Source organism: Saccostrea cucullata, unplaced genomic scaffold (genome assembly GCF_032062105.1).
Source record: "Saccostrea cucullata isolate Sc308-1 unplaced genomic scaffold, CSIRO_AGI_Scuc_v1 ctg1689, whole genome shotgun sequence".
Classification (NCBI taxonomy): Eukaryota; Metazoa; Mollusca; class Bivalvia; order Ostreida; family Ostreidae; genus Saccostrea; species Saccostrea cuccullata.
This window is the reverse complement of record NW_026938528.1, coordinates 27,495-41,847: the sequence shown is the minus strand read 5'-3', so window position 1 is coordinate 41,847 and position 14,353 is coordinate 27,495. Positions and strand designations below refer to the sequence as shown.

At 31.5% G+C, this 14,353-nt stretch overlaps 1 protein-coding gene and 1 long non-coding RNA gene across 2 annotated transcripts in view; both read right to left on the bottom strand.

Moving 5' to 3' along the window:
- Positions 1-14,353, bottom strand: part of LOC134250565 (uncharacterized) — a 79,976-nt gene that overhangs the window by 41,541 nt on the left and 24,082 nt on the right. Inside the window, exon 5 of the mRNA XM_062732932.1 lies at positions 6,672-6,805. Coding sequence (XP_062588916.1) covers positions 6,672-6,805 — 134 coding nt within the window. The remainder of the gene's footprint in view (positions 1-6,671; positions 6,806-14,353) is intronic.
- LOC134250566 (uncharacterized) lies at positions 467-2,191 on the bottom strand. Its single transcript, XR_009988520.1, has 3 exons — positions 2,106-2,191; positions 1,529-1,550; positions 467-532 (listed from the first exon to the last, which is right to left on the bottom strand). It is a non-coding gene; the product is annotated as an uncharacterized LOC134250566 (long non-coding RNA).

Sequence of the window (14,353 nt, the reverse complement as noted above, 5' to 3'; positions counted from 1 at the left end):
AAGTATAAAAGTGCATTAATACACTCTCAATTAAAAAGAAACAAAATGAATACTTTACTATAGCTATTTGGACGGAGTAATTTTTTTTCATCAAGGGCAAATAACTTTTCGAAAACACTTCCTCTTATATTTATGTTATTAGTATATATTTACACCCTCTGAATATTTCTCCTTTATTTCTCATAAAGACCATTGCCATCAATCATTGCATGAACAACACTGAGCAAGCCACGTTTGTAGTTTTCTTGAACAATGACCGTTGCATCAGTTTTACATAAAATGACGTATTCATCTTAAAAACAATAGTAACAAATTTTATTTTACTTTGAATGATTTTTGATACAGATATAAATATAAACAATAAAATGCTTTCCTTGTTTGTTAGTATGGAAATTAACGTGGCAACAAAAATACCTTACATAAACTAAAGAAAAATGGAGTTTGGAGCTTACTTGTACCTTCTTTATCAATACCGTGATATTTGTGATCATCCAAATAAGAAACATAATGCGTGACGTAATCACCATTTTTGCTGAAAAAAATAATTTTCATAAATTTGCTTTATCAGTTTATTTTTTAAAATTTGGTAGGCATTTCAAGAGTACATTTATGTCTTGTTTTATAACAATTGAAAAATAAATAATCAACTTGATATATACCAGTGATCTCGATTTAAAGACAAAAAAAGAGTCGTTAAAATCTTTTTCATATTTAAATTGTAAACTGACCTTTGATGTAACTAAGCTGAATAACAAAGGGATTGACTCTGCCTTTCAATCATTATTTTTCCTTACTTATTTTATAAAGTAATTTTCCAACATCACCTGTATATGGTGTTTATATCTAACAATGATTCAATTCGCAAGAGCATGATAAATGTACAAAAAATTAAGTTGATGTTACAAGGATTTCAAATACTTAGTAGACCGATCAAAGTCAGAAATATTTTTGCAAATTCTACGAATATATAATGATCTCTTCTGTAAGTACTTTGTTGAAAAATACTGTTGATTCGTTATTGATAGATTAATTTGGGCATTGTGTTTTTTACTAATATGTTGAGAACAAAGAATAATTCTTATATATAAAATAAATCCATCAGGGACACTGCGGGTGTGACCGGCTGGTCAGCAGGGAGTGGTTATACTCCTCCTAAACACCTGATCACCAGCTCTGCTATATTCAGGGGACAGTGCATTTGCCCTGTTTACAATGCATTTTTGTTTATGAAAATAAGACTAGTCAGGGTTCATTATCTTCATATTTTACATCATAAGCTTTTTGTTAGTTTTGTTTTCATGTCCTTATCGAGAATTTTTCACTTTCACTTGGCGGTAGAGTGCTGCAAATTCAGACCTACACTTGGCACTAAGGGCCGTTGAGCATTAAAGGATTTTTTTGTGTCAGCATCTATTGCGACACGGGATCTTAGTTTATATACGGTCTTATCCGACTAAAGACCAATTCAGGCGGTCAAAGAAATTAAAATCAAAAGATGAGAGCATAACTTATTTTCATTTGCACTTACCCATTTTTCTCGACATTATTTCCTCATGAAAAAGAAAAAAATATTTTGGTGATAATCACAAATTGACAAACAAACACCCTCACCCACACATACACACACACTCACACACCCACACTCACACACACACCTTCATACACACACGTATATATATATATATATATATATATATATATATATATATATATATATATATATATATATATATATATAAAAAGCACTAAAAATGACCAACGACCCTGGGTTAGGGTTAGGGTTAATAATGATTTAAAGAATCGTATCATTTACTAATATACAAAAATAATATTGATAGATCCGACATTTAGGATATACAGTGTTGTTGGTTTTTTTAGTGCTTTATATATATATATATATATATATATATATATATATATATATATATATATATATATATATATATATATATATATATATATATATATATATATATATATATATATATATATATATATATATATATATATATAATAATAATATTTTGAAAATAATTCAATTAAAAAAAAGTAAATAATGATTTAAAGAATCGTATCATTTACTAATATACAAAAATAATACTTACTTGGTTTGGTTGAAAACTTGTAGTGAAAAATATATATCATTAATCCTGCACATATGCAGAAAAAACCCCAAATAAGGATCCAAATATGATAGAAGTGTTTTTTATAAAATAAACAAACTTCAGATATATTTTTGAAAATTTTAATGAGTCTGGCATATAATAGTATTTAAAATACAATTTACATGTAGAATTTGGATCAGCCACATGAAAAAAGAAATTCAAGGTGAACTGACTAACTCATTTCTCGAGAGAAGGAAATTTTATTCAAGAAATTTAAACAACTGTAGGGTATTAATTTGTATCAAAGTATATAGTAAATGAAATTTGGAGATAACCAAGACTGTTAAAGCTCTCAAGTCCATTCTTGCAATACAAATTAAACGCAGAGCAACACGCGCCTTTAAAGTATCAGAGGTGGGATCTAGTGCTATGGTAGCTGCAATAATGTAGCCCTCTCCATTTTTTTCTTTACAAGTATACTAGAACTGTTGATATTCTTGTTTCTCCAACTTTTTGGCAAAAGCTTACATTCTTTTCTTTAGTGTTTGTATGCTGTAAATCACTTTTTATTCGCGAGAACTTTATTTTCGCGTAATTACGCGAGACGGTTTGCTCGCGAAAATGTCATTCTCGCGTATAATAGAATTCCATAAGATTATATAGGGCAATGACCACAATTCGTGAAAATGTCAATTTTTTTTTATACATGCATAATTTGCATAATCGCCTAGTTATTTCTTATATTTACATAATTTCATGAAATCTACGTGCTTGGTCCTAGAACAACCCACTTCTCCTTCTCTTAATCTTGCCCCGCAAGTTTTTTATGCGCCTTAAAATGAATTATTAGGGGTATGTAGTTTTTGTCCTGACTGTCTGTTTGTCTGACTGTTGGTCTTTTAGTCCGAAAAAACTTTAACCTTGCCCATATCTTTTGATTGGGTGAGGCTATAGTTTTTATATTTCACAGGTGTATTCCTTGTGACAAGACCTTTATCTGGGTATCACGAAATTTGACATTTGGCCTTGACCCTGGATTGTGATCCAACTTTTGAAAATAATTACCAAACTTTAACCTTGGTCATAAGTTTTCAATAGTTTGTGATAGGGCCTTCATACTTCAAATGTGTATCATTGTGACTATATCTTTCTTAAATGGAAACCAACAAATTTGACCTTTTGACATTTAACTTAGAGTTTGACATGCATTTTTAGAAGCTTCAACCCTCGCTAAAAGCTGCCATACAAGGACATCAGTGTTTCACATCTACATTTTTAAATTTACCTCGTTTTCAATGAACCAGTTGCTTTAAGAGGAAATAAAAAAGTCTTTTTTATCATTTGTATTATTTTTAGCCAACACAGAGAAATTTTACATGTATTTAATTTAATTTTGGTTGTTACGCGATATTTGATTGGATAAAAAAAGTTACTGGTATATGATATCAATTGAATACGATTTATATTGTATGTTCTATATGGTCGAAACAATTCTCAATAGTTAGCAAATACAATCTATCCTTACGTCAAATAAAGAGTGATGTTTTTCATTCCAATTTCATTCTAATTGTTAGACTGATTTTTCGACGGATTTTTTTCGTTAGTTTCTGATCATTACAAGGGACACACGAAAGTTTTGACAGACAGGAGATGCTCACTCCTCCATGGCACCTGATCCCATCTCTGATATTTCAGAGGTCCGTATTTGCCCTATTCCTGATTTGTATTGTTTGAATAAACTACTGATCTTTAAAACTGCTTGATTACTTGAAGTGTAAACTGCCCAAATCAGATTATACCGTTTAACTTGGGCAGCCATTTTATGAAATCCGTTGTTATTTAAAGAGAGAATAGTTAGATAGAAATATTGACAAGCAGGCAGGTTATGACCAAATATGTCTCCTACCGTTAGTGGACACACACTGTGGTAATATGTGAGATGAAATAAAACTTCCCTCTGGAATGAACAATAACATTGTTATTATTATACCTTAAAAACACAGACAACTGACGTTACTTATTTTTCTTTTAATAAAAATATACCCCATACCAAATAATTCACAGGCACATGACGTTTCTACGGAAGCGTATTGCTGCCACTTGCAAAAAAAATGTAAGTCGTACGTACGAGATACTAAGTCGTACATACGAGATACTAAGTCGTACGTACGAGATACTAAGTCGTACGTACGAGATTTCTAAGTCGTACGAACGAGATACTATGTCGTAAGTACGACATAATAAGTCATACGAACGACATGATAAGTCGTACGAACGAGATAATATTAAGTCGTACGAACGAGATACTAAGTCGAACGTACGACTTAGGATCTCGTTCGTACAACTAATTATGTCGTACGTACGACTTAGTATCTCGTACGTACGACATAATAAGTCGTACGAAAGAAATATACTTATGCTTGATAATTCACAGTAAGGGATATATTTTTTATCAAAAGGAAAATAAGTAACGTCAAGTGCCTTGATTTAAGGTGGAATGCCACACCAATATTTTATTTTATAGATCTTTGAGTCATCCTTTTTAAACAATGGTTTCAGCATTGAAAGGCTGATGGAAGCTTTCAATTATTTTAAATCATTTTTTTGTAAATTTTTCTAAGAAAATGAAAAAAAAATTATATATATCCAAATAAGATGTTTTCGAGTTAAAATTTTGCTGTAAATGAATGCATCATATGAATCTCTAATAAAATACGTAAAGAAAGGCTGGATAGACTTTTTCATTTTTTTAAAATAAAATATTATTTATGAAAATAAAACACATTATTTGTGAATATTTTTTAAACCTTTGGATAAAAACACCATAGAACTAGTCACAACTGAGGGGAACATGTTTTTCAATCAAATTTTGAAAAGAAATTGAAATGAAATTGAGAAATTTTAGAGAAATTATTTTTTTTAATATTTGGACCTAACCCGATCAAAATTAAATCGATCCCGATCAAAATTAACACAAAATGGATAAAATACTAATTTATAGCCTCTTTCATGTACTTACAATGAAGAAATCTATTTGATTGTCAAGTTCAATGGTGTTCTAACCCTTATAACACCTAATCAGACTTGTGTTCTTCGGGAAATGTTATTTATTTCCAATAATTGTACAAGTATGGTTGGGATCGGTTTAATTTTGATCGGGACTGGCCAAAATTAAAAAATTAATTTCTCTAAAATTTGGCCATTTCGTTTCAATTTCTTTTATAAATATGATTAACGAACATGTTCTCCCTTGCTTGTCTGGTTTTAAGAAGATTTTAACCACATGTTTAAAAAATATTCACAAATTATGTGTTTTATTTTCATAAATATTTTTTATTCAACAAATTTTAATATCTATACGACTTTTCTGTACATATTTCATTAGGTATTCATGTGATGCATTCATTTGTGGCAAATTTATTATAAGAAACATCTAATTTGGATGTAAATATTTTTTTCATTTTCTTTGAAAAAATACAAAAAAAAAAAAAAAAAAAAAAAAAAAAAAATCATACAAAATAATTAAGAGCTAATATCGGCCTTTCAATGGTAAAACCATTGTTTAAAAAGGTTGACTCAGAGATCTATAAAATAAAAAGTTGGTGTGGCATTCTTCCTTAAGAAATAGTCTCTACGGAAATATTTGCTAAAAGACTAACATTTCCAATTGATGTTTTACTGAGGGGTTATGTATAAACTAGAAATATATCCATAAGACATGAGTGCCCCACCGAGGGTATATTAGTAATGCAACATGAACATTTGTATGAGTGTATGAAATGTAACGAGAATTGTATCTTTAAAAAGGCGTTATAAGATGATAAATTCTCACCAAATAATGTATCAATGCATAAGTTAAAGCTTAAATATTTTCTCCAAAACTAAGCGAAATCCAAAGTTAGGAAGGTGAAGTCAAGTTCACAGGAGAGAATATCACCACAATACTATTACTATGGCCCGCACTCAGTCCGGACCTTTCCTCCATCAAGTATATTTTGGACATATTTGGACAGCGGCTACGTGTACTAGTCATCGTCAACAGCCTCCTACCAATATATACATACTTGCTGCAGCATTACATTAGGAATGGGATAACCTTACTCAAATATACCAGAGACATCTCGATAGGAATACACCAGGCCGAATCCGAGCCTCTCTGGCCAACCGAGCGGATCTTACATGCTACTGATTCGGTTTCAAAGTATGTAAATGGGATATAAAGCGGAAAGATCATTTTAAATAAAAACTCACCTATAGATATATGCAGATATTGCTCGGCTGTTCCTGTTTCACAGAGACTAGAATATTCAGACTCACACAAGAATTGTGCGTAGGTGTCATCACTAGTGAGGTTATAAGTGATGGTACTAGAACGCGTGTACTGACAGCCAGACAATGTGACCCCAGAATGATTAGGGATCTGTGGTAACGCAGTGAAGCTAAATGCTTGGGACTTCTTATAGCACCATCGAAATGTCTGAAGAGTAGATAATGAAAGTTCAATTAAGATGTTGACATGCAGAAAGTTTTCTGATATGATATTGTTATTTAAGATAGTGTACCTACAGCAGTTGGGTCACTACTAATCTGTCCTGTACATGTCAGCTCTACAGCTGTTCCAACAGGAAATTGTCTTGATGGTGCATCAGAAAATTCACCAAGTATCCTCACAGTTGGCATTTCAATCGTTGTTGGATATACTTAATCACAATAAAGATCCATCAAGATGTAACAAGAATTTACAATTATGAATATTAGATTAAATAAACAAATGCGATGCTGGATTTGGGAAGTGTGCTACATACCTGTATAAGTAACATACACCTGATTTAATTCTTGAGTTCCTAAACCTGTTGTGAATACACTCATTATACACCTGTATCCAGTAAAATCAACAGGACACAACACTCTGTCCTTAGGAATTGTTAACTTTAGATAAGAAGTGACAGGTGAGCTGACAGAGGCTGTTACTGTTGCCCTGGATTGAAATACTGTGTCCTGCCATTTTATAATATCTTGACCATTACTTGAACGAACAGAAACTACATCCCGTATTGAGCCAGTCTAGTTTTTTTGTAGCTGTATAGTATATACTGTATCAATTTGTGTTGGGCTGATGGTAGAACAGGTAACAACAAGATCATTTTGTCCTAATATTACAGTTGACGGTTGGACCTGAATTTGTAGGTTCTGTGTTGAAAATGTATATTAGTAATTTAGAAAACATTATATTTTTATTGACCGAGTTCGAGGGCAACATGCGTTTTGGTGGACCCAAGAACCAAACTGACTGCCTGAGGCCGTTAAGCTGTCTTTCTGTTGACAACTTTAACCTAGCCCATAACTATCGAATGGATGGGGCTATGGCCTTCATTTGTAGGTTCTGTGCTGTAAATATATATATATATATATATATATATATATATATATATATATATATATATATATATATATATATATATATATTAAGGAATGACTCTAATTCTTGGCCAAATTATCGAGTATAATATGGTTTGGGTCAGTTTACGCTTTATAATCCGCGAAGCGGATTATAAAAATGCGTAAACTGACCCAAACCATATTATACCTGATAATTTGGCCAAGAATTAGAGTCATTCCTTATAATTTAATTTTAAAATAATTAAACAACTGGGGATGTAAAATTGTGTTGTTTTTATGAGTTCAAATTTACCGCGCAATAATACAACCGTAGTAACGGAAGTGATGGGAAGCGAGGGGAGGTAAAAACTGATACATAGATCCAGCAGCCATGATGCTTGTTTACATGAGGTAAGATCGAGCAACTGTTTGAAGATAAAGGTACATTCATTAAATCTGGAATTTTCCATGAATCCCAAGGACTGGAAATGAGGGGATTGATGGATACAGATGATTCAGCTGGTTGTCAAGGGGGTGTGTCCCCATACCAAACCAGATTATACAAAATGTTATGCGTTCCTTTTTGGAAATCAACCAATGAGAGGCAAGAATACAAACAAAATTAAATTATATATATATATCAGAAAAACACATACATGTAGTTTTTTTGAATAATAAAATGAACAAAAATGTACTTAATTAGCAATATGTATTGAATACAGCATTCATGTAGTATTGATATAATCTGTACTCCTGTCAGAATGTACATAATTTATGGTACTAGTAATAAGCAATAATAAAGCAATAAGATTGAAAATTAGTTAAATAACAGATGGTAAACCAGTAAATGTCCGTTTTATATATCAATAAATTAATATTATACATATACTTCCATTGTTATATTCTCTTATAGTTAATTCTGTTGATTGAAAATATCAAGCTTTGGGAAGTCTAGACTGGGGCTTTTCTTTTTGTTATATTTATTTTCTACATCTTGTTAGCTAATGCTAAAAAAATGACAATGTTATCAATATTACGCTTCCTTATAATATCAAGATTTTCCCTACAAATACCATAAAATCACATATTTTCGTGGGGTCAAATTTTCCTGGTTTGAGTTAAAATTGTTGGAGATTTGAATTCGTGGATGAAGAATTGCTGAGTAGTTATGTATGTAACATTTTACATTTCGTGGTGAACATAAATTTATGGGTTTCTTCATACCTCGAAAACAACGAAAATTAAAACCCCACGAAAATTTGTGATTTCACAGTAATGTATTCTATTGATCAAGTGGTTGAAGTCAGTAAAAGAATAAAGTATCCTTTACACAGGAATGGCAGCAAACCTTACATTACCAGCCTTTATAGTGTAGCAATTCTCACCAAACATTACTCGTTAAGTATGATTTCTTTCTATGAGACGACAAATTCACAAAAATGAGCTTAACATAGTTTCACAATCGATAAACTAGGTTTATCGGTTGTAAACGATAGTTTACGGACTGTAAACTATAGTTAACAAATTTCATCTATATTTTTCATCTTTAAACCACAGTTAAGGCAATAATCTATGTTTCAGAACCGTAAATACACTTAACACTGAAAACAAGCATTTGCGGTTGCAAAACATAGATTATCTGATAAATATTGTTTCGTAATTTTTAAACTATGGTTTTCAACTCTTATCTATAGTTTACGATTGTAAATTATAGTTTACAGATGTGAATCTATGATTATCAACAAAATCTATTGTTAACTTTCATTACAGACATATAAACTTAGATTAGCATTCGTAAACTATAGTAAACAACCGTTAAATATAGTTTTACAGATGAAAACTATAGATAACGTATTGTTAACTATAGTTCACGGTTTGTAAACCATAGTTTACAGTCGATAAACATACTTTATCAACTGTGAAACTATGTTTAGCTCCTTTTTGTGAATTTGGCATGCCATACCTTTCGTTTACGGATTAGAAAGAAATCGATTTCAACTCGGTGTGATAATGAATAACTTTTTGTCGGAATTACAGGTTTTTCATTCACATACTTGCTTAGACACAGATTTGATGTTAATTTTCTCTCTTTTTTCTTTACAATTTCATAACTTATATGTTACTGTAGAATTTCATACGAAAATATAATAAAGCTCTTAATTTTTCTGGAAGTTATTGAAACTTCGAATTTCTAGATGCGTTTGATTGACATGTCCTTGTACCTTCACAATTGTTAACTTTATCCTTCATACTTAAAAAGGTACCAAATTGTTCTGCATTAATGAAAAATATTAAAGCTATAATCCAGAAAATTCAGAGTAGAAATGTTTGAGCTCTGGCTTTCATACTCCACAGTTGTATTCCTGTGGAAAAGTTTTTTTTAGTACCAACATATTTGATTTCTTAGCCTTGATCTTACAGTTAGACTTACAATATGTATTTTGGCAAAAGTTTACCAAACTTTGATCTTGACCGTAACTTCTAAACAGTTATTGCAAGGGCTTTCAATTTTCAATGTCTATTATTGGAATTTGCCTTGGTTACCAACAATTCTGTCCCTTTGACCTTGAGTTTCAACATACTTTTGAAAAACATTTACCTTGTCCATAACTTTCAATGGTTAGTTCTTGAGCTTTTTTACGCCCTTTTGTGTGATATACTCCTTGTGACAAGACCCATCTTTCGGTAACAACAATTTTGATCCTTTGACTATAAGTTAAACCCACTTTAGGAAAACTTTAACCTTGGTAATAACATTTGAGCTAGGGTTTTTTTTTTTAATTCAAAAGAATTTTCCTTGTGAAAAGTATTGTCGTTTGGTACCATTCTCTTTGATCGCTTGACTTGCATTTTAAAAGCTTTAACATTCGCCATGACATTAGGCGTCAGTGTTTTCTCTCAAATTTTGTTTTATTTATTTATATAAAAAAGACAATACCCTCTAGTATGGGTATCTGGTGAATGCATATTTTTGTCACTTATGTTGCATGAAATTTAGCGTTGTCTACGAAACGGGAGTGAAATAATTTGCATCAGGATCGATGTCGAATACTGTTTTGATTCATAGATGATGTTTGCGAGGGGATGCTCCGCTTTGCGGTGACCTTGCTTAGACTGAACACGATTTCTTAAAAGAAGTTTGACCGCCATTTTCGATTGGTTTCTCGCTACATCTGAGGGTCTATATATAAAGCCGATCACTTAGTCACTTTTCAGTGTAATCAATCCTCACCGGTGTGGACGGATGTATACTATATATAACACTCGGTTTCTTTGTGTTCCTAATACAGGGTAGTCAGTAAGATACCAAAGAAACAACTAGAACTTTAATACAATAGTTGCACAGGACAGTGCAGTTTACAAACAAACACAAAGACTCGTTGCTGCAATAAAATGTAAACAAGGTAATGCAAGATGATCAGCACGATCATTCCACGCCATGCAAGTGACGATAAAGGTTAAGGTCATATGACACGTTCCTCAAAAATATATAATTTTTCCTGGTAAGAATTTTTTTATTAAAGTATAGGTACTTAAACAAGCTTCCTCACAAAAATAAAGGTACTTTACCAGGCATATGGACAAGCTACCAGATGTGAAGTTTCTTAAATAATCTTATTTGAATTTGTAAATGACCTTTATCGCAATTTTAGGTGTGCTTTTATTTATAAAACATATTGAAAACAATGAAGCATTCACAAAAATGATTATTATGAATTATTTTTATATAATGCCAAGAAATATGAAACATATGTTTCAGGAACGTGTCGTCTGACCTTAATTCATATTTGTCTGAATCTATATAAAGTTGCTATTTATATAATTCTAGAAGGAAGTAAAAACAAAACCCAAACAAAAGATTGCCAAGAGCGGACCCGTCCGTAAAAAAAATCCCCCAGAAATAATCGTGTGCGATACATACCTTTTACAAAAGATAAACCGTCATAAATACGGAATACAAGTAAATGATAAACTATCTTTAACAACAAGGTCGCCATTGCTTTTTAAATTTCTTTCTTTTCTCTGTCACAGGTACTTGGGTCTTGGTTTTTAAATATGTATGTACCTTATTGATATGTACAAAAAAAATCAAGGTATTTTTTTTTTTACATATCAATAAGGCACTTACATACGAGGGCTGTACTTCCATTTCAAAACATTTAATGTTTTTCTTCTTGCATAAAAAGATACTACCATATAGCGTCTATAAGATGATAGTACCAAATTGACATAAACAATCTAATAGAAAAGGATATTGGCTAATCCGAACTCTCTACTTTTTAAAATTTTTAAGATATAAATTTTTTTATTGCTTCCAATATTTACCTTTTTCTTATTTTCACATATGGTAAAGTTGTCATATAATGATACAAAATAATACAAAAATAAAATGTTTTGATCGTATCCTTCGAGAGAAAAAGTAGCAGTTGGGATTTGAAACTTTAACACAGCATTAAATAGAAAAATGATCCTTGATTAAGTCACTTTTGTGGCAATATTGCAATAAGACTACAACTTAAGGAGTAGCTTTTAATAAAATTTTAAAGAATTTTTAATTTTAATTACCATAGCAACATAATTCATCAAAATAAATTTAAAAACAATAAAGACAATAATGTATCTTAGTATAGTCTACCTGCATACCATATTTCATTATAATTAAACTAAAACTATATTTGTAATAGCATTTTAAAAGCATATCGCACAAATTTCTATTTTTAGTAACTAAAAAAAACATCCATCGAAATCAAAAACCAATGCACAGAATTATGTGTCTTAGTATAGTCTACTTGTGTACAAAGTTATATTAAAACCAGACCAAAACTGTAGGAGGAGTAGCATTTCGAAAGCATTTCACAGAAATTTCTATTTTTCTCTAACCAGTAGAGCTAAAATTAATAAACTTTTCACAGTTTACTCAAAAATACATGTATGTTTGTGTGTAAAGAAACCATTTGGAGAGACACAATTTGAAAATGATGCTTATATTATATTACTGATATCTTAATTACAAGCAGTAGATTAAATGCAACAATTATCGTAAGAAAACTATTCTAAGAGAAACTAAGAGTTTTAATAAAGCTGAGGAAGTATGGATATGATGCATGTTACAATTGGACAATATAAACAATATATTGACCATCTTATTAGAAAAGCCTTTGTCCAAAAAAAAAAAAAAAAAATTCATTCAAGTCTAATATTTACTCTCTTTAGAGAAGTAGACAAGCTTTCATCTTCATCCGGATGTAGGCCGAAGCATTTCCACTTCTCTAAAGAGAATAGGTTTAAAGGTGCGCAGAGATAGATTTCAAGTTAAAATTTTCTGTATAAAAATATTAAAACTTAAATCCAAAAAAAAAAAAATAATAATAATTCTATTCAGAGCAGAAATGTTAGAAAGTAAAACCCCTTCACAGGTATCTATGACGTGTAAAACGTTGCTTTATTCGATAATCTTGTGATGTATAATTCTAAATCTTGTGATATATATTCAAAATCTTGAGGTATATGTTCTAATATACAATTATTGCTGTTTATTGAGGTCAATACAATGATTTAGCCATCTGAGGAGTACATGTACAATATTCACCAAGCCCGAAGGGCGAGGTGAATATTGTACTTCGAAGATGGCCAAATTATTGTATTGTCCGAAATAACAGCAATAATTGTTTTATTATATGATTCACTGATAAAATGATACAGCTCACTATTTGTTTGCATTTGATTAAGTCTTAGCCAAATACAAGAGAGATGCAGACTTTAAATGTTAATAAACCTTAACCCCCATATGGAAATAATAGGACAAAAAGAAACAATTGAAATTGCTTTACGAAATGGGCGGGTTCTTTATGCCTTTCCTATCGCCATTATATTTTTTTCAGGTGTAAAATTCCTGTTGTACCCGTAGTAACCCATAATGCAATTCTCATTCATTTGATTTGTCAGTTAAAAACCACGTTTGTGCCTCATTTGCTAAGCTGACACAAAAAATATAGTCCCGGTTCCAAATACATGTATATTTGTCCAAAAAGAAATTTTAATGCATGAATGCAGAAAAATAATATCATAGAGAAAACATACTTATTAAGGTTAAATAAATTCAAATGAAATTGAATTACATTTCTACAGATATTATAAGGTGGTAAAATTGAAACACAACATAACTTCTCTGTTTACTATGTCTCCACGTGCAACTCACTTCCTAGCAACATTTCCGTGAATAATTTACCCTATCTCGCTGACTCTCGCCAGAGCTACTGCCAAAGCTACTTTGAACTCATCGGGTTTTATAATTTGCAGAACACCGAAAAATAAAAAAAGTTCCGAACACATTAATAGATGTGTCCATATTTTTAACCTATACTAAGACGTATCTGTGGAAAGTGCGGGGGGGGGGGGGGGGGGGGCTAAACCTACAAAGATATGTTCAATGTCTATACTATATTTGGAAAAAAGTGGGGGGGCTAAGCCCCCCCCCCCCCCCCCTAGCCCTCCCCCCCCCCCCGGTTCCGACGCCTATGTATGCATTTTTGTTTCTTTATACATATTTATATTTGTTATGCTTATTTTGACCTGGATGTGTGCGAGTCAGGTTATGCGCGCGCGTGTTTTTGAGGGAGAGTGCGTGAATGTGTGTGTGAGTTCTCGTATTTATATCTGTTCATTGTATTGTAACCTTGACCTGTTGTAAAGAGAGGGTATTTGTGATAGTAAGATCATACGAAGATTTCTCTTCATATGATCTTACTGACTTAGAACAGAACATCAGCCAATCAAATGAAAGGATTAAAAATAAACTCCTCCCACGGCTTTGTCATATATAAGGCTCAACTTGACCGCTCGTTGTACATATCGAGCACGCAATCAAT